General features: G+C 53.7%; 2 protein-coding genes across 7 annotated transcripts in view; one reads left to right on the top strand and one right to left on the bottom strand.

Moving 5' to 3' along the window:
* LOC121154758 (phosphatidylinositol 3-kinase regulatory subunit gamma) overlaps nt 1-6,183 on the top strand; it is an 89,055-nt gene extending 82,872 nt beyond the window's left edge. For 3 of the 4 annotated variants that reach the window (XM_040977773.1, XM_040977774.1, XM_040977776.1), the window contains 3 exons: nt 2,059-2,133; nt 2,822-2,992; nt 5,734-6,183. In XM_040977773.1, coding sequence (XP_040833707.1) covers nt 2,059-2,133; nt 2,822-2,992; nt 5,734-5,932 — 445 coding nt within the window. In that variant the 3' untranslated portion in view covers nt 5,933-6,183. The remainder of the gene's footprint in view (nt 1-2,058; nt 2,134-2,821; nt 2,993-5,733) is intronic. The other variant, XM_040977775.1, reaches the window with a different exon arrangement.
* Nucleotides 6,184-12,020: 5,837 nt separating this feature from the next.
* The window catches only part of MAST2 (microtubule associated serine/threonine kinase 2), a 170,964-nt gene continuing 163,237 nt past the window's right edge, over nt 12,021-19,747 (bottom strand). For all 3 annotated transcript variants that reach the window (XM_040977770.1, XM_040977771.1, XM_040977769.1), the window contains 13 exons: nt 19,286-19,418; nt 18,062-18,227; nt 17,536-17,637; nt 17,205-17,327; nt 16,918-17,027; nt 16,468-16,622; nt 16,016-16,299; nt 15,722-15,916; nt 14,671-14,897; nt 14,373-14,495; nt 13,957-14,093; nt 13,656-13,849; nt 12,021-13,502 (listed from right to left, as the gene is read on the bottom strand). In XM_040977770.1, the coding sequence (XP_040833704.1) occupies nt 12,064-13,502; nt 13,656-13,849; nt 13,957-14,093; nt 14,373-14,495; nt 14,671-14,897; nt 15,722-15,916; nt 16,016-16,299; nt 16,468-16,622; nt 16,918-17,027; nt 17,205-17,327; nt 17,536-17,637; nt 18,062-18,227; nt 19,286-19,418 (3,388 nt within the window). In that variant the 3' untranslated portion in view covers nt 12,021-12,063. The remainder of the gene's footprint in view (nt 13,503-13,655; nt 13,850-13,956; nt 14,094-14,372; nt 14,496-14,670; nt 14,898-15,721; nt 15,917-16,015; nt 16,300-16,467; nt 16,623-16,917; nt 17,028-17,204; nt 17,328-17,535; nt 17,638-18,061; nt 18,228-19,285; nt 19,419-19,747) is intronic.

Here is a 19,747-nt window from a genome sequence, read left to right as displayed (position 1 = left end):
AGTGATGTGTATAATAATCTATGGTGGTATTATTAAGACTAGTAATTACTTGAGTTAGGGGCACTGATGGGCAGAATGACGTGAGGGAAACTTTGCTGGGTCCTAGAAACGGTCTCAGTCTTCATCTGAGTTGGGTTACACAGGCTTGTACAAATATGCAAATTGGTCAAGAACAGGCATTGGCTTAGAGGTTAGGATGATATTTAGGATGTCTACCCCCTTTACTGGGGTGCCTGGATTAGAGCCCCAGTTCTGGCTCCCAGTTGCACCTTCCTGCTGATGTGCACTTTGAGAGGAGAGAAGAAGCTCAAGCGTTTAGGGGAAGATGGGGATTGAGTTCCCAGCTCCCAGCCTTGGCCAGGCAAGCAGTGGTACAGGCATCTGGAGAGTGAGCCAACACATAGACCTAGCTTTGTCCCTTGCTCTTCTTTTTTTCTCTCTGCCTCTCCAACGAAAATAAATCAACTAGTCTGTACATGTAAGAGTAATGGAATATACCAGTACCTACAAGCAGGCTAACTCTCCGCCTGCAGTGCTGGTCACCCCTATGGATGCCATTTCTAATCCTGGCTGCTCCACTTCTAGTCCAGCTCGCTGTTAATGGCCTGGGAAAGCAGCAGAGGATGGTCCAAAGCCTTGGGACCCTGCACCCACAAAGGATGCTCAGAATTAGCTCCTGGCTTCCTGCTTAGGACAGGCTCAGCTTTGGGAATGAACCAGCAGATGGAAGATTTTCTCTCTCTCTGCCTCTTCCAAGTAAAACTAAATATTTAAAAAATGGATTTCTTAAATGTAAAATCAGTTAAAATTTCATTTCAGAAAAGGACTTTGGGGAGTGGTGTGGTAGTTTAGGCAAAGGTACTGCCATCTATATCGGCCCCTATGTAAACAACTTTAAATATGAGGTTTGATGCCAGGTTATCTAGTATAAATGGTGTCAGACAATTTCAGTGTTAGTTTTGAAGATTTTTATTCAAAGCAGCCCACTAGGAAATTAGCTCCAAGGAAACTAGGGTAGGGTTACTTGAGAAAGTTTACGGAAAAGTGAAGTCATAAAAGTGTTATTATTACAAGAAAAACTTTGAGATCCATGCAGTTTCACATGGAAAATATATATTTTCCATTCATTCTGAAAAAGGAATTTGTACCCCCCAATTGTTCGTGTTGTTTTCCTTGAACTCTTTGACGTACCCTTGCATTTTTGATTATGTGTTTTCTGAGTGTGTGTTTGGATTGTTTGTAAGCATTGGGGATCTGTATCACCTTGTTTAAAGTGAGCTTACATTTTAGTCGGGGGGACATACACATGCAGTATGAAGCAGGGGCTGTCGACAAATGCTGATAATGAAGGAAAGGGGTCAAGTGTCGGAAGGGACTGGGGCGTGTCTTATTTGGGACAGATAGGTTAGTTTCCTTGGAGCTGATGTTTATAACAGCACCCGAGTGGTTGGGGACCTTACCTGAAGGTGGTGATGAATAGGACACTTTTAGACAGTTGGCCATATGAAAGGAACTAAATTTGATGATTTATATAATTGTATATCTAAAATGTTGGTCTGTTTTAAATGTTGCTATGATTTGCTTGATGATTAAACAAACCCACAGTAAGTATGCAGATTGCCAGACTTAATTTCTTATTGTGCATGAAAATAGATCTTGAGATATCTGGTTAGAACTTTTGACTGAGTTCAGTAGGCCACTCAGGAAATGGGCTCTGTGGTTTAGTGCAGATAGCATTTGTGATACCGTGCCCACCTAACCCATGATTTCAGAAACAGAGGTCCCCTTGTCTGTGCGTGCTTGGGATGCCATAGCCTTTTGGGGGGGAAAAAAGTGCCTCATTTCAAGTGATTTGCTGTGTTTCTTCCTTTTTTGTGAAGAGAAAAAAAAAAACCATCGTGGTATTAAAAGAAAGGTAGTGGTGAGATTAATTTAGGGAAATCTCTGCCCACTTTTCAGGGGGTTGTGGGACACAGAAGGCTGGCTGCTGCACTTTGGGAGTTTGGTTGGTCCAGGCAGTTTACGCTGGTGCTGACACTGGTGTCTTGCCTCTGGCAGGTGGCTCAGTCACAAAGGAGTGAGGCAGAAGCGCCTGAACGCCTGGCTGGGGATCAGGAACGAAGACACGGATGAGTATGTTCTGCCTGCACCCTCCTGTTACAGTGTTGTGTTCCCTAGGCAATTTGTGGGTCTTCTTTAAGCTTACCAAAAGTTGGTTCTCATAGTCACTTGAGAATATCGTGTTTTTGAATTGAACTGTCTGAAGAACACCCTGTTGGCATCTGGATGCATAAGCACCTGTTCCAATAGTCACGTGTCAGCTCATTGGATGGATGCATGAATTCTGTGCTTTCTGCACCGTAGCAAGTAACAAAGTTGTTAACTGACACACACCCACCATGAGGCAGGTGTTTACCATAGTGGTAAAGGTGTTGCTTGGGTTACCTGCAATGCATCCTAGAGTCTTAGGTTTATGTCCTGACTCCACTTCTGACTTCTCACTAACATGTACCCTGGGAAGCAGCAGTAGTGGCTTCAGTCCTTGGGTCCCAGGTAGTTTCTGGCTCCTGCCTTGGGCCTGGCACAGCCTGTGCTGTTGTGGGAATGAGCCCAGTGGATGGAAGATCTTTCTTCGTCTGTCTGTGTTTTTCTCTACTTTCAACTAAAACAAAATAAGAAAGGAAAACGAAACATCCAACTAATTGCAAATTTGTTTTGTCATTGTGGTTGAAGATTTGTAAGAGCATTCTATTCATAAAATTGCTTTTACATGTAAATAACCGTATTGTCAGAGTTAATATTTTCAACATTTAATTTTTAGAACCTATTTTATCAATGAGGAGGATGAAAACTTGCCGCATTATGATGAGAAAACCTGGTTTGTTGAGGATATCAATAGAGTACAAGCAGAAGACTTGCTTTATGGGAAACCCGATGGCGCTTTCCTGATTCGTGAGAGTAGCAAGAAAGGATGCTATGCTTGCTCCGTGGTGTAAGTCATGATTTATGAAACCTGGTTCTTAAGGGGAGGGAGTTAAGACTTTTTGCATTTTTTTGCAATGAGGAAGAGAAAATCAACCCCTCATTTAAAAATTACATTAAATGAATTAAAGTGCAATAACATATGAGAACATATGGCATAGGCCTTTAATGCTTGTACCAAGAGAAGTGTTTTATGATATCTGAAATTATTTTGGAGATTTTAACTAACATGGTAAGTAGATAGAACTGCATAAGTTGCTACTATTAGATTTTAAGGGTTTATGAAATCTTGAATTGCACGGAAAAAAATGACTTAATTTTTAGTACACTCCTGTAGGTTTAACTTAATTTCCATTGTAGATGAGGGAAAGCTTAATTGAATGGAAATATATTTACTTCAGAAGAAAAACTGTCTATGTTTTAAAATGAAATTAGTATCCTGTGAAGGTAGTGATAGAATATTTGCACATATTTTTCTTACTATGATCTTAGGACTTCTCTGGAAAAAGCTTATTTTCCTTTTATGAAAAGTAAAACTCTCAGGATAATTAACTATGCCCCGTTGGATTTTACCTGAGAGCTTTGTTAAGAAGGAAAACATTTTCCTTGTTAGTTAGAAACGAGGTATGCTGATTCTGGTCAGACTGTGTACAAGCTTTCCTTTCCCTTGGTTCCTTGTCTCTAAAGTAAAGACGACGGTAATAGCATTAACACCTTCTCTGGGGTTTTACGGGTCAAGAAATGCAGCGTGCTTTCTGCGTTGGTAGACTGAGGCCCTGCTGGTAATCACGACGATGAAGAATGTGCAGGGCAGAAGGCAGACGCCGCTGACAAAGCCTTCCACCTCAGAGAGGGCCAGATGCGGGAGCCGAGGAGACGCACGTGCACAGAGTGCTGATGCGGAGATCTGAGGGTCCGCTTCTGTCAGGGAGTCAGAGTTGGTATCCAGGCTTCCTGGATTCAAAACTCACATTTATCTGTTGCACCAGGCTTTCCTCATTTCACAAATATCCCAGATAAATGGCCTCAAATACATATCATCAGTAGGCCTTGAACATGCAGAACATTGTGATACAGAATGAGAAGATGGGGGCTGGAGTGTTCATTCCAGGAATGCAAGGATGGCTCAGTATGGAAAAATAAATTGACGTGAGAAGCCACATTAATAAAGAACCAAAGCACATGCTGATCTCAATAGCTGCATAAACAGCATTTGCCAAGGATGAGTGTTGGCACAGCAGTTTGAATCACGCTTGGGGAGCCCACATCCTGTGTTGGAGTCTGGGTTCCATTCCAGCTGACAGCTGATGCACACTCTGGGAGGCGGCAGAGGCGGGCCAAGCCCGCCGTGAGGCAGGCCTAGACTAAGTTCCAGGCTCAGTAGTTTCCATCTGCCCAGGCCAGACTGTTCTGGGCAGTTAGGGGGTGATGCAGCAGATGAACAGTCTCTCTTTTCACTCCCTCTACCTTTCAAATGCAATGAAATATTAATTTTTTAAAATGTGTTGGACAGATTCCAACAATCTTTACTGTTTAAAAACATTTGAGGGCCCAGCACGGTGGCCTAGTGGCCAAAGTCCTTGCCTTGCAGGTGCTGGGATCCCATATGGGCGCCAGTTCTAATCCCGGCAACTCCACTTCTCAGCCAGCCCCTGCTTGTAGCCTGGGAAAGCAGTGGAGGACGGCCCAAAGCCTTGGGACCCTGCACCCGAGAGGGAGACCCGGATGAGCTCCTGGCTCCTGGCTTCAGATAGGCACAGTTCCGGCTGTTGCAGCCACCTGGGGAGTGACTCATCAGAGAGATCTTCCTCTGTCTCTCCTCCTCTGTATATCTGCCTTTCCAATAAAAATAAAAAATTTTTAAAGTTTGATAAAATAGAAATAGAAAACTTCTTCAACCTGATAAAATTATCAGTGAAAAAATACAGCTAGCATATGTAATAGGTGAATAGTGAATGCTTTCCTCTAGTGTCAGGATTAGTGAGGGTGTCTGTTCCAACCACTTTGATGCATCATTGTACAGGAGAACATTCTAGCTGGAGCAGTTAGGCAAGAGAGGGACTGGAAAGGAAGTTAGTAGAGTGGGGTAAGTTAGTTCAGCAAGGCTGCAGGTTACAAGTTACAGACGTGTATTTGTGTAGCAGTGCCCCCTCCAAAGGTGAAATTGAGCACCTGCCATTTGCAATAGAATCAAAGTGATGAAATACCCAAGAATAAACAAGACATGCGAGGGCTGCATACTAAAGACGGCAACTGATATTTGAAAGAAACTTTCAAAGACCTCAGTCAGTGAAACAACATTTCGTGTTCATGGACCAGAAGACTTAATGCTGGGAGTTAGCACTTCCCAGATTGCTGTGTCATCATATGAAATCCCAGATGGGTCTTGGCAGGGATGGACAGGATGATCCTAACATCTCTATGGAAATGTAAGGCCCCCCGAGTATTTAAAGCAGCAGGAAAAAGAAGACAGTCATTGAAATCAATAGCAGTCATCACATCCCTCAACTGCAAAGTTTTACACACAGCTGAAGACAGTGAGGTGCCAACGTAAGGTTAGCCCTGGGAGTCACCTCTGGTTCTGACAGTTACAGCTGTGACCCTGTACCAGGTGTTGAGTGGGACGCAGTTTCACAAGCTTTGGTTGACAGACCACGCCTCCTCTGTGTGGCAGCTGCACTCTTGCTCGCGGCCATTGGCTGGCCTTTTGCGTGTAACGCGTGCCTGCATGGCTCTCTGGTGTCGTTGCAGCGCCGACGGCGAGGTGAAGCACTGTGTGATCTACAGCACGGCACGCGGCTATGGCTTCGCGGAGCCCTACAACCTGTACGGCTCGCTCAAGGAGCTGGTGCTGCACTACCAGCAGACGTCCCTGGTGCAGCACAACGACGCCCTCAACGTCAGGCTGGCCTACCCCATCCACGCACAGATGCCCTCGCTCTGCAGATAAAGGGGGCACGGGAGGAGAGGCGGCGCGCGAGCGTGTTTTCTACCGTTTTTATTCGACTCCAAGGAGGGCATTCTTTCTACGTAGACTGCTTGTTTTGCACAAGAAGTGATTCTGTGAATGTGAAATGGAGAGGCCGAATGGCAGCCGGCCAGGATTGGGGGGCCTCCAGGGCCTGGGGTTTGGGGAGACTCAGCTGAGCTGCTGCACACATACTCAGCTGGAAGCGGAGGTGGCTTGTGAAAGGTCTGTTTCTTTGGCATTTTTGTTTTCAGTTAGCCGGGCACCCTCAACAGAATGCAGGGAGCTTGACGGGGTGGGGGGTGGGACTTGGGGCTGCAGGGTCTCTGGCCCCCTTGGGCATCAGTTCTGATGCTCCAGGGAATGGGTCTGTGGGGAATTCAGTGTTGCTCTAACAGCCTTCCTCCCCTCCCCCCCACAGAAGGCTGTTGGCTTCTGTGGAGAACGCGTTTGTTGAAACGACAACCAAAGGAAAGGGGGAGGCTTGGATTTCGTGCAGAACCTCAGCCCCCAGGGGAGCACACGTTGGCTGAAGGCACTTTCTTCCTCACCAACACAGCCGGGGCTCAGGCGTCTCACTAGGTCCTCCCTAGCAAGCACCACATTCAGACATTGACACAGCGGCATTGGTGATGGGGGAAGCGGCACTAGTGGCTGAATGCACGTTTCTATACCAAAACTTGAAGAAAGACAACTAGAATCTGTGAGTTTCTGCAAACACTAAGATTGGTCAGTGAACAACTTCTGCCCTTGTTTCTCAGCATTTTTGTTGTTTTTGGTGGGAATGGTGAGCTTTGAATCCTAAAATGAAGTCGGTGCTTGTGTGGTGTTTACTTAGCCTAAAGAATGATCTGTTGTTTGAAACCTTTGTAACTTGTTTGAGTAAAGGTGCAATCCAGTGCTTTTAGCTGGCTTCGTATACCAAATACTGACACAGAACAGCAGTTGTGCTGGGCTTCCTCAAGTTTGGAGGCCCTGCAGAACAGTAGGCGTCCTTTCAGTTTTGTCTCCTGTTCCTTTGCTGGGTGGGGTGTCGGGAGCCGCAGGTGGCTAAGAGAACTGAGACTGGGCAGAGACCTGTAGATCAGACCAGGAGTCCGGCGTCCAGGGTCAGTCATACCGCATCACACGTGTGCTTCCCTCCAGTGGGCTCTGAAACCTCGGCAAGGAGAGGCGGCTTGGAGGTCAGGCTGTCAGGGGAAGCCATCTGGCCGCTTTTCTCTGCGTTGTTTGTGATCCAGCCATTAAGGCAATATGCCGTATGCCCTTCCGCTCCAGTGGTTGTGATTTTAGGCCAGGAATCTTCTGCTCGATGTGGTTGAAGCCTTCCAGCCGAGTGAAGTTTGGCAAATGGGAGGAGGGGAGCAGGCATCCACTCCTGACTCCATTATGCCACACACTCAATTAGTCAAAACTCATCCAGCAAGTAGAGCCCAGCTGCCTGCCAGCCCAGCCTGGACCACAGGGGACTCGGGGTGAGTCAGGCATTTGCACCCAGAGCTGTGCAGTGAGGCCTTCTGGTTAAGAGTGGCCAGCACCCAGGTCTTGGTTTGTAAGGCCCAGAGCCAGGAGAGCTCTACTTCAGAGCCAAAAGGAAAACGAGTGCCACTTTTCCCTGAGCACTTGGGGGACAGGGTCTAGAAGGGGCCAAAGACAGTCCAGGTTTTAGGAAAACCTCCACAGCTACCAGCAGTGAGAAAGGGAAAGGCACTCGAGTCTTTTCCTGTTTATGTTCCTGTCTCAGGATTGGAGGAGGCAAAGACAAGTGAACCCTCCTCCAGTGCTCTGTCCTTAGGCCTGTCGTGGGTAGCCAGCACATCCTTTCCCCAACTGCCAGATGAAAATCTTGCTGAAAATTTTTACTGCGCAATGCGGGGCCAAGTGCAGCTGAGCACATCCGAGTGGCTTTGCACCTGCCTAAGCGGCTGGACGCTCCAGAGGGGTTACCAGGACTTCCCCTCCCTGACACTAGCTTTAGCATGTTCTGCACAACTCTTCTAGAACACACCAAATGGGACCGATGCTACATACCTGCAGTGTTGAACAGTGAGTCGCCACCTGTTGGGCAGATGCTGAGGGTATGCTGGGAGAGAACAGGCACCCTCGTTACTGTTGCTGGGCTGGCTGGTGGAGAAGGCCTGTTCTCCCTGCCCACACTTTCCTATCATTTGCTCTCAAAATCATTGCTCTGTGGGATCTAAGACCCAGGGATCATTTGAGAAACTGGACATATCTTTTCTGAACCTCACCTCCAGGCCAGTGGGGGTGGCACAGGTCCCTGTGGCATCATCATAACTGTGGTCTCACTTGGGCAGAGGGCAGAGACAGATCTAGGCTAGAGGGGATTTTTACTCTCCTGGCAAAAGGAAGCCAGTGACCAGCATGAACAGGCTGGCCGGACACGGGCTCTAGGCCCGTTGACTTTAGGTGGAACTTCCATTACCGAACAAAGCATTTCCACCTGCTGTCAGCTTGGCCATGGCTCAGGGCTGCAGGGGCTGCCCGAGTCCTAGCTGGTGATCTGGCCAAGGATGAGGACTTCCTCATAGCCCGACTCTGCCTTCCACAGCCCCTGGGCTCTCGCACTGGCGTTGGACCTTGTGTGCTCTGACGCAGCCATACGGTATCTCCTCTCGCTTCTGGGGATCAGCCCAAGTTGTTCTCTTGAGCTAAGAACTGTACACAGGCAGTTCTGATCACTGCCAGCAGTGATGACCCCAGAGCAGGCCTCTGTGAGGGTCCAGATGGGGGCTTGCCTGGGCCCTCTGCTGCCGACTGCTCAGCTCTGCTTTAGCTCCAGCCACTTGTGACAACCCGCCTCGTTTCCTTACTAATTCCAATTCCAGCATGTGACTTTGGTGCCCTGTTGTTGTGAAAAAGCGATTCTTTTGTTGTCTTTGATGTAGTTAAAAAAAAAAAAAGTCATGTAGTTTACATAAATATCTGATTCACAAGGAAGCCAGCTTGTATGTCTTGTGTTGGGACAGTTCATAATGTAGCTCCTAGACCACTTTGGCAAACTGTTCTTGTCACCAGGTGTGTTCAGACATTGCTGTGCAGTTGTGGGGAGGGAGGGGAAAAGTGAGGGGTGGTACTTTCTGGTCTTTTTTTTTTTTTTTACCTTCCCCACAAGGGGGACAGTCTGGCCAACTTGCTCCAATCATGCAATAAAGACATTGCAATAAAGCACGGATCTGTTTTCATGCTGTGAGGGGCAGGCTGGAGGGAGGGCAGGGGAAGACAGAGCGTTGAAAAGCCTTTGAGACTTCCAAACTTTCTCCACAGTGGGCACCGCTGGAGCAGTCCTGGGCTGACTGGGGCCACCACAGGGGCTCCCCTTCCCCAGAAGGAAGAAGAGATGAGTGTTGGCGGGCCTGGTGCCAGAGTGCTGCCACTGTACAGCTGTTGGGACACGGTGAGCTCCGTGGCTGCCTTCCTCTTCTGCAGCTTCTCCTAAGCCCAGCCTGTTTCACAATTTAATGAATAGGAGAACAGTTCGTCCTGTTATAACTCCTATTAATTTTTCTTTGAATATCAAAATATTTCCAACTTTACTATTTCATCTCTAATACTGAGAAGCTGGGATTGGTGGTACGGCATAGTGGGTGAAGCATTGGTATGAATCTTAGTTGCTCCATCTCCTTGCTGATGTTTGGGAAAGCAACAGAGGATGGTCCAGGGCCCTGGGCCCCTGAACCCATGTGGGAAATTGGGAAGAAGTTGCTGGTTCCAGGCTTCAGTTAGGCTCAGCTCTAGTTGTTGTAGCCATTTAGAGTGGACCAGCGCATGAAGATGTGTCTCCCTCCTTCTAACTGCCTTTCCAATAAATATTTTTTAAAAACACACTGGAAAGCCCCACCTCCCACACCGCCTTCTGGCACTTCTCAGATCCATTGTCATGATAGCAACAAGTTGCCTTTCTATGATACAGACCCAAGCCTGTGCAAAAGCAGTACTTGGGGCTATTAAGAGTGTCCTAAATGCTCTGGCTTCTCCCTGAGGCAAGCTTTCAGCTCCTCTCAGGGTTTCACTGGCTCAGTCCCCTTAGCCAGTTCCAGTGTCCTCTTGGGCCGTCTCTCTCTGGTCTATTTCCTGACAGCTTCGGCTGTGTCTAGTGCTCCTTCCTCAGGGCGTCTCCTCGCTGCTGCTCTCCTGCTTGGAACCACCCTGATGGGTCCCCTCCTTCATTCTCCTGTCTTGCTTTCCTCATTCAGTAGCCAGAACCATCTTCCTGCTGCAGCCCAATACCGCTTCAGGGGGCTGCCCCTGACCCTGAGGCAGCTGTGTTTAGCATCTCCCACCCTCATTTTCCAACCCCCCCCCAAACCAGGTAGTTCTGCCTCCTGCCACCCCTTTCACCTACAGGATGGTGCTTCTGACCAGCTCCTGACATACATGGCACCTACAGCCATGGCCCCTGCCATCATCTGGACGAGACCTGAGTTCCTTGTGCCAGGTCCAGGTGCCTGAAGGAAGCAGGAAGTATGAACCAGAGGACTGGAGAGAGGTCACTGCTCTTGAGGCTGCCCCATCTCATGCTGGAGGGTTTGGACTGGGGTCTCGGCTGGCTCTGCTTCTGATTCCAGCTGGTGAGGCAGGAGGTGATGGCCCAAGTACCTTGGTCCCTGCCACCCACAGGGAGACTCTATCAGGGTGCTGCCCTGGGCCGCTGAGCAGCCCTAGCACATGGGCACCTTTCTCAAATAGATACATCTTTTAAAAAATTGTTTTCTTTTTTTAAAGGCTGGACAGGGGCCCTAGATGCCCTGCTGGAGCCAGAGCCTGTGGGACCAAGGGCTGTGCCCCAAAACAAGCAGGAAGAGGAGGCCTTGGAAGCTGTGCGGGTCTGCCCAGGTGTTCCACAGCTGGGACTGCCCAGCCACATCCCACGGCCAGGCCGCCCTGCTCTCAGGTCCACCTGCAAGATGCATGCCCACGCCTTTGAGGAGCTGCTGCTTCCTGCTTCTCTTGCGTTGCACCTGTGTGGAAGTGGCACACCTGGGAGAAGCTTCTGCACAGACAGCTGTCTCTTCAAAGGCTCTGGGATGCGGCAAGGGGCAGGGCGGGGTGGGGATGGGGGTTGGGGGACAGGGGGATATTCCTTATCGGAAAAGGCAGTGCAGCCCATTTTCTGAGACAGTGTGTGGCCTGGATGCTGAGGACTCTGAATACCTATCTGTAAACCACTGTACAAATGGGCTCTAATACACTTCTGCAAGAACAAAAAGGGCTGGGAAACTGAGTTGCCCGTCAGCCCAGGGTGGACTCGGTCAAAGTGCGCCCTCTGCTGGCCACAGAGTACCCTGTGCAAGGTGCTGGAGAGCTGAGGGCCAAGGGATGCTAGCAGCCCTGTTGCCACCTTCAGACCTGGTGGCCAGTTTGTGGGGCCATGGATAGAGACAGCTCTGCAGACCCTCCTCGGCCAAGCCCACTCTGTGCTGCCTTCTCCTTCCCAGCTCCCCAAGCTGGTCCCAGGAACGTCCTCCATGTCTTTCCCCCACTGATCCCAGGGCTGCAGTGTCTACCCTGGCACTGAGGCCAGTTCCACAGCCCTGGCAGGGTTCACTGCCAAAACCTAAGGTTTCTTCTGCCTTCCTCTCACCTGACCTCTGCATTCTACCAGCCAACCCCTCTCCCTACAAAAGCTTCCCTCTCAGTCCATGCAAAATGACCTCCTTGCCTCCCAGTGCCCCATGCATGTCCACACAAGGTGAGTGACCCTTCAGCTGCAGGCCCTGCCCTGGTCGGGCCCTTTCACGGGAACAGGGAAGCCTGAGCTCCTGGCCCACTGCACAGGAGTGTCAGCTGCTCTGTGGTGCCAGGCTGCTCCTCACCAGAGGCTGAGCTTCTGGAAGGCCATTAAAAGTGGCTCTGGCCACCGACTGCATGTGCCTGGACACTCTCCACTGTGGGCATACGGCCATCACCCCCTTACCAGGGTGAACATCAGTCCCTGAAAGTCAAGGTGAGTCCACGCCTTCCCCTGGAGGTGGAACTGTGCCCAGCGGCAAGACAAACCCCTGGGTGGGTGTGTGCAAACTGAAGGAAAGAAGCAGGCCAAACGCAAGGAAACGTTTCCGGGGTGTGTATTACTCAAGAGAAGCACACGGCTGCTAGGTCTGCTTCAGAAGCTCGTCCGGCGTCGAGGCTGAGTCCTGATGCTTCGGGTGGCTGCCTGGCTCCCGGCTCCTCCAGCGCAGGCTGAGCCCAGGCTCCTGGGGGACCGGGTCACTTCCCCCCAGGATGTCCTGCCTCCTGTCACCTGAGGCATCAGGCACTTGGGTGACACTCAGGGCTGGCTTGCCTTTCTCTCCTGGTGTATACTTTGGTTCCCAGGGCCAGCTTTGGCCAGGAACGTCACAAGGTGGCTGGACCAGCATGGGGTCACCGGCTGGTTGTAATGTGGCCTCGTGCCTAGGGGACAGGTTCTCACGGTGGATTGTAGTGGTGGTAGCTTCTGAGTCCTGGGCGCTGGCTGGCCCACCGCCCGGCATGGCCTCTTTGCTAGGGGATACCTCATCTGGGCCCTGGATAAGGCACCTCCAAGGCCACCCGCCAGTGTTCCCAGAGGTGGTGGAGCCGGCAGCCCAGCAGCTGGCAGGGCCGAGGGACGCGGGGCTAGGACAAAGTGCTGGTGCTGCCTGGGTATGCGGGTGCCGTGCCCTCCAGCAGCCCTCTGGGGGCACAGGGATTGCAGCTGCTGAGGACCGGGTGGTCACCTCAAGCACTTGTGGTCCCCCAAGCTTCCCCTGGCGGCCAGTGGGACCCTCTATTCTGGGTGGCCCCAGTGTGACTCCTGTTACCAGGCCCCTGGGTGGGCAAGTGTCCTCCTCCACAGCCCGGCCCGCCCCGCCCAGGGCTGGGCTCTGGGCCCGCTCGGAGTGGCGTGCTGAGCCTGCGCTGTCCTCAGGCCCCTCTTCAGCATCATCCTCCGACGAGTCCACCTCGCGGATGGCTTCCTGCTTCTGTAGTGACTCCCGCCGCTCGGCCCGGTCCTGCCGGAGGGCGCCCAGGGCCCGCGAGGGGGCAGGCGGCAGCACCCCCTTGCCGGCCAGCACGGCCCTGGCGCCGACGCCCTCCAGCGGGCTGGCCTCGCGGGGCGGCAGCTCCTTCTTGAGCTCCGAGTGGGGCAGCTCCAGGCTGTGCTTGCGGGACGCTGCCAGCTTCTCGGCGGCGGCGAGTGCGGCTGCCAGCTTCTCGGCCGACTGCACACGCTTGAGCAGCGGCGAGCGCGGCGGCTCGGCACTCTTGGGCCGCGACAGTTGCCGGCCCAGGGGGGGCGACAGGTGCAGCTTGGCGGGAAAGGCCTGGGCTCCGTGGCCGGAGAGGGGCGAAGGGGAACGCTGCGGGGAGGACGCAGGGGGTGGCGAAGGTGTGTGGGCCAGAGGGGACAGCGGGATGCTGCCGGCTGACTTGCGTCGCGGCGAGCGGTACTGGCGTTGGAGCTTGGGTGCCAGGCCATGGAGCGAGCTGGGCCGGGTGTGCCCGGAGCCAGCCGGAGAGCTGGGCACACTGGAGCTGGGAGAGCTGCTCTGCGAGGAGTTGCCACCCACTTGGAAAAGACAGACAGGGGCGCGTGGCGTTAGCAGGGCCATGCGTGGGACTGTCGCAGGTACCAGGCCTGCGGTCCCACAGGCCATGGGAAACGTCTGCGGTGGGACTGTGGGGGACCCCCAGAGTCGGAGCTGCGGGAAGCCCTTCGTACCTGCGTGCACAGCTTCGAGGGTCCCACGGTAGCCTTGGGTGGGAGACCGGGGCGAGAGGCTGTGGCCATGTGTGGGTGAGCCAGGGCCGCTTTCCCCCGACGACAAGGAGCGGTTCAGGGACGAGAGGCTGCGGCTCGTGTGCAGCAGGGAGGCCTGCTTGGTGATCTTCCGGAACAGGGAGCTCCTCTTCCGGCTGCAGAGGTGAGGTCAGGGCTGAGGGGTGCCCCTCAGCCAGCACACCACATGCCTGCCAGGCCCTAGGCGGGCCCAGGGCCGAACCCCTGATGGCTGCCAGCTCACCTCTCCTGGCCCTCCTTGCCCCGGCTGCGCTTGCTCCTCCTGGCCATCTTGGCCCTGTAGCTGCCTTTTCGTGCTGGTCCCACCTTGATGGATGTGTTCTCCAGGGGTGTGGTTGAAATGGACACCTTGTTTCCACTCTGTGAGGGCAGAGTGTGAGGTTGGCAGCCTCGGGGAGGAGGGTCTGCACACCCCCTCCCCTGTGCCCCAGCACGGCCCTCAGCCCAGCTCCCCTCACCCATGGGGAAGGAGCTCCCCGGGGTCCCTGTGGGCGGGGTGGTGGTCAATGAGGCTGCTGCACCATACCCATGTGTGTGCATGTCCCTGCATCTGTCCTTGGGGCCAGCTGTGTGTGCCAGGCCCTCCCATATCCCTGCGGACACAATCAGGAAGAAGAGAGGGGCACACCCCGCACGAACCTTCAAGATCAGCTCCACCACCTCCGTGTGCACCAGGCCATGCACTGGCTCCCCGTTCACGTGCGTGATGAGGTCACCCTGGCGCAGCCCTGCCTCGCTGGCTGGGCCTCCATCCTCCACGTGCTGCAGCCGGGAGAGCAGTGCTCAGCGTACGTCCGCACAGCCTGCACTTGTCTGTGCGACTCCGGGAGCAGCATGGGCAATGCCGGAAGCAGGGACAGGCAGGTTCCGGTGAGGGGTGGAGTGGGGTGGGAGAGTGAGGAAGTCAAGGACAGCAGGTCTGGGGGGCCACACTTACCCACACCATGTGGTGCACGGTGTAGACATCAGAGTCACCCATGTAGACGCGAATGGCCCGCAGGGTGAAGCCGTACTTCTTGCCAGCTCGGTGGATGATGATGGGAGGCCTCAAGCTGCCAAGGGCTGGCAAGAAGTCCCTGCTTGGAGAAGAGTCCCTGGACGAGGGATTGGATGACTGGGAGTGTGGGGACATGGGACTGGCCAGCGGAGAGCAGGCATGGTGCTCTGCAGAAAGAGAAGCAGAGGTCCAGCGGTCAGACACCAGGCAGGTCCATCCTGGTGCCCGTCCAGAGCTAGCTGTGCACACCTCGTCCCTGCAGCGCTCAGGGGGGACAAGTGACCAGGTGTGGCAGCTGGCAGCTATGTGTCAAGGATGACTTAAGTTCTTCATGCTTACTTAAAGATCACAGTTACCCTATGAATTAGCCATTGTTAACATTTGTATTTCGGGGGGCCAATATCTTGGCTCAATGGGTTAAGCTACCACCTGTAACACGAGTATCCCATAGGGGTGGCTGGGTAAAGTCCTGGTTATTCCATTTCTGATCTTGTTCCCTCTTACTGTGCTTAGCAAAGCAGCAGAAATGACCCAATTGCTCGGGCCCCTGCTACCCACATGGCAGACCCAGATGGAGTTTCTAGCACTGCCAGTGCCTGGCGAGCCCCAGCCACTGAAGCCTTTGGGGGAGTGAACCAGCAGATGGATGATCTGTCTCTGTGCCTCTTTGTATGTAATCCTGCCTTTCAAATAAAACCCAAAAACAAAACCCCCTACTTTTTGATGTGAACTTGAAGCTTAAAAAGGCTGGGCAACCTGCTTGAGGTCCACAGCCAGTCAGCCATGGAACCAGGTTTGCTCACCAGCTCTTGGCCTCAAAGCCCACACTCACTGTGCACAGCTAGCCTGCCTTTTGGCAGGTGCTCATCTCCTGAGACCTCAGAGGTCACAGCCAAGGGACACATGGTCTCTCAGACACCTGTGCTTGGTAAGCATTCTCTCTCTGGGTCCACAGATTCCACAGCCTCTCAAGCTCCCCAGCGGGCCTTACCTGCAGGAATGAGAAGGGACAGGGCTGTGGCCGAGGCAGACTTGATCACTTTGTTGATAGGGCGTGTGGCACGCTTCTCCAGGGAGTCCCCAGAGAGCAGCCGGTGGCGGGCCCTCCGCACAGCCAGGTCACTGATGGCCTTGGAAGTGGCTCCCTCAGCCAGGTATGGGGTGCTGTGGCCCCGAGTCTCCATGGCTATGGGTCCAAGAAAGCAATGAGACCCAAGATGCGGGGAAGCCCCCTCCATGCAGTGGCCCCCCAGTCTAGGCCCTCTGGTCACTGGCTTGGCCATACCTGGACTGGGACTACAGCTCTGGCCAGCAGGCTCCTCTTCCAGCTTCAGCCACCGCTCCCCAGGCCGCTCAGGGACAGGCCCAGGTACCCCCTCCCCAGATGGGGGTGTCAGGATCCAGATACCGTCCTGCTGCTGCCGCCGGGGGGCACTGCTGACCTCCTCAGGCCCCTCAGGGAAGCGAGGCACATCCAGCAGGCCTGAGCAGCGGCGCCGCACCGTCATGGGAGGACTGGAGTCACTCTCCGTGTGCGAGGACTCAGACACTGAGAGCCGTTTCCGCAATCTGGGGCAACATGAGGCCTGGCATGAGCTGGCCTGGCATGTGCTCCCTGTGCTCTGCTCAGGCTCCTCAGGCACACCTCGTGAGCCACATGGTGTCCGAGCCCCTCCCGAGCTCTGCCACAGCCAACGGAAGGCCAAGCCCCTGCCCTGGGTACACCCCGGTGCTCACATCTCAGGGGAGCCAATGATCCAGCTCCGGTCCCGGCCCTTGAGCCCTGCCAGGCTGTCTGAGCGGTCCTCCTTCTCCTCGCTCAGGCTGCGCTTGGTTGGGGGTGGCGTCCGGCGCTCCTCAAGCAGTGAGAGCCGCTCCATGCTGCTGTACACCTGCGGGCGGGGATGGCTGCTCCTGATGGCCACAGCCCCCAGGCGCAGAAAGCACCCCGGCATCTGGCATGTGCACATCTCCTGGCATGAGCCAGCCTTTTCTTCCCTCCCATGAGGTGCAGGTGCAAGGGAACAAGCCAGTGGTCTCCTTGTGGGGTCAGGCACTACGGAGCTGTCAGGAGATCCACATTGTGCAACCCCAGCCCTCAGCTCTTTCTAGACCCAAACCTTCCCCAGACCATGTCCCTCAGTGTGTCCTCTTTCCCAGGCATGCAACGGGGCCCCTCAGCCAAACCTTGTTGAACCTTGGGGAGCAGGAGGAGAACTGGCGGATCTCTAAGCAGCCATCCTCACTCACTTCCTCCTCGTCCTCAGAATCCACGTGGTGGTACCGCTCCGAGCGTGCTGGGGACAGATGACAGCTCCTGTCAGCGCCTCTGCCGGTGGTCTTCCTGTGACCTCATCAGACCTCAGCAGGACCCTGAGAAGTCAGTTTCTCCCAAGGCCAAGTTCAGTGTGCACAAGGCCCTCTGGGAAAACAGGCAGGACCCGCACTCCACCCCACCGCAGCAGTAGTCTTACTATCAAAGTAGCTGGTGTCGTCCTCCGACTCCAGTTGAGGGATGAATTCAGCCTTCTGCCTAAGAAGGCCTGTCCAGTCCAGCCCCGTGAAGAACGGGTGTTGTTTCACCTCGCAGGCACTCCCTGCAGACAGGGCGGGCACGGGGCAGGATGGCAGTGAACAGGGCACCAGGACTCGGCAGCTCTGCCTGAAGCCTCATCCCCCTCCCTGCCCCCAACGCCTGGCCTCAGGACCTGAGGACTGCCTGGATCTGAAGCTGTGCCCCAAGGTGCAGATGCAGCTCTGTCCTGGACCGCTTTGGTGGGGAGGAAGACTGCGGGCCTGGCCTACCTGTGCCCAGTCTCTCCAGAGGGTTCTGGTGCAGCAATTTGGAGGTGAGGTCCTGGGCATCTGGGGGCAATGCATCGTCACCCTCGGGCCACACAATCTCATCTGCAGTATGAGGGGACAGGGCGGGGAGATGGAGACAGAGCAGGGAGATGTCAAGAAGGTCCTAGGGCCCTACCCAGAACCCTAGGAGGTCCTGCCTGTGACGCTGGATTCTGTCCTTCCCAGGGAGCCTTCTACACCTCAGCCCTTGGCTGGTGCCCTGTGGGTCAGTGAGGACTCCTGTCCCAAGGTACCAGCTTGCTCTGCCTTTGAAGCACCGGCATGCACTCGCAGGAACATCCACATGGGTAAACACACAGAAGCAGCCCGGGGCACACAGGACACAGGTGCATACACAGGTACCCCCCACCCTCTAGACACCCATATGGGAATCCAGAACAAGAACCCTCCAGTCTCCCAGAAGCATGCATGTGTCATATCTGTGCACCCAGAGTATCTCCTGACTGGGCCACATGATGGTACCTACCACTGATCACCTGCCCAAACAGCTCCTCTGGCGTGTCTCCAAAGAAAGGGACGCAGCCCACCAGGAACTCGTACAGGATGATGCCCATGGCCCACCAGTCCACGGGCTTCCCATAGCCCTGCCGCAGGATCACCTCAGGCGCTATGTACTCTGGGGTCCCGCACACCTGAGCAGAGAGGCCAGGCCGGCTTAGCACTGGGAGGCAGCACTCTGACACGGTGGCTGGAGGGGTGGGGATGCCTCCGGAGCAGAAAACTGTCTGAGTAAAGACCCAGCTCCCTTGTTAATATGCTAAGCAAGGTAGGGGCTGATGTGGTAGTGCAGCACACTAATCCACCTGCCAGTGCCAGCATCCTATATGTGCACTGGTTCTAGTCCCGGCCGCTTCACCTCCCATCCAGCTCTCTGTTTATGGCCTAGGAAAGCAGCAAAAGATGGCTCAAGTCCCGGGCCTCCTGCACCTACATGGGAGACTCTGAAAGAAGCTCCTGGCTCCTGGATTTGGATAAGTCCAGTTCTGGCCACTATGGCCATTTAGGGAGCAAACCAGTAGACAGAAAACCTCTCTTTCTCTTACTCTGCAAAAAAAAAAAAAAATCTGCCTTTCAAATAAAAATAAACAAATCTTAAAAAAACAAAAGCAAAAACAAAAAATAACCAATGGAGCCTGAGCATGAGTTGCAGCTCTCAGTGGGTGAGTTTCCATAGTGAGTCCAAGGTCTAACTGTAACCTACAGCCATCTCTCCCTGCACCCCTGACAGCCTTTCCTGCCCTCTGCTCTCCAGGTCCCCAAGGGACAGACTAACCAGTCTCATCACTATGGCAGGGACTGTAAAACCTACAGCCTCAATGGTCAACTCCAGAGGCAACTCCAGGAAACCAGGCCCAGCTTGGTGGCACCTGGAGCTGTGTGCTGAGCAGGATACGCCCCTCTGGAGCGCTCATGCTCGCCTCAGGCTGGCAAGTCCCGAGTGCTTCCAAGGAAACTGCTAAGTCACATACGTTCTTCTCTATACGTGCTGAGGAAGAAGGGGACTTGGGATTTTACATCCTCATGATTCTCATGGCCCATCCTATTACCCAAATGAGCTGCTAACTCAGTGCTTCCCCAGACCCAGACAGTGGAGCAGACAGGAACCCCTGGCCTAGCATCTGGCCCAGGGCGGAGTAGGTGCCACCAAGACGCTGGATTCGCCCCACAGCATTCAGCCTTCCTTCCTCACCTGCTTGTCCAGGAACTCCCGGGCATCCTTTTCGATGTGGCCCTCGTACAAGTTTGTTGTCAGACTCATGAGGCCAATTTTAGAAAGTCCAAAGTCGGTGAGCTTGATGTGGCCCATGGATGTAATCAGGAGACTGGGAGAGCAGAGAAACCAAACAAAACTGGAGTTACTGTGGTTTTCAAGAGTGCCAGCCTATATAGATGGCCAGTGTGCCCCTCCAACTGTCCAGAGGGGACTATGGGACAGAAACAGGTGGCTTCAGCAGAGAGGCAGGCAGCAAGTAAGGAGCTCTGGCTGCACATACTACTTTCCACAGAAACAGTGGACCTGCTCCACCACTTATTTTTGCTCCTGCTGTCTGTTCCACTTGGGGGCAGGGGTCAGATGGGGAACAGCCTCCCTCGTATAGAGCCAAGGTCAGCCCCCAGTAACCAGTGCATGGAAAAGAAGCATGGCGCATCA

The sequence above is a fragment of the Ochotona curzoniae genome, unplaced genomic scaffold, assembly GCF_017591425.1.
Source record: "Ochotona curzoniae isolate NIBS_2020 unplaced genomic scaffold, NIBS_Ocur_1.0 contig_2855, whole genome shotgun sequence".
NCBI classification, from domain to species: Eukaryota; Metazoa; Chordata; class Mammalia; order Lagomorpha; family Ochotonidae; genus Ochotona; species Ochotona curzoniae.
The sequence above is the reverse complement of the archived record's forward strand: the minus strand, read 5'-3'. Positions and strand labels throughout refer to the sequence as shown.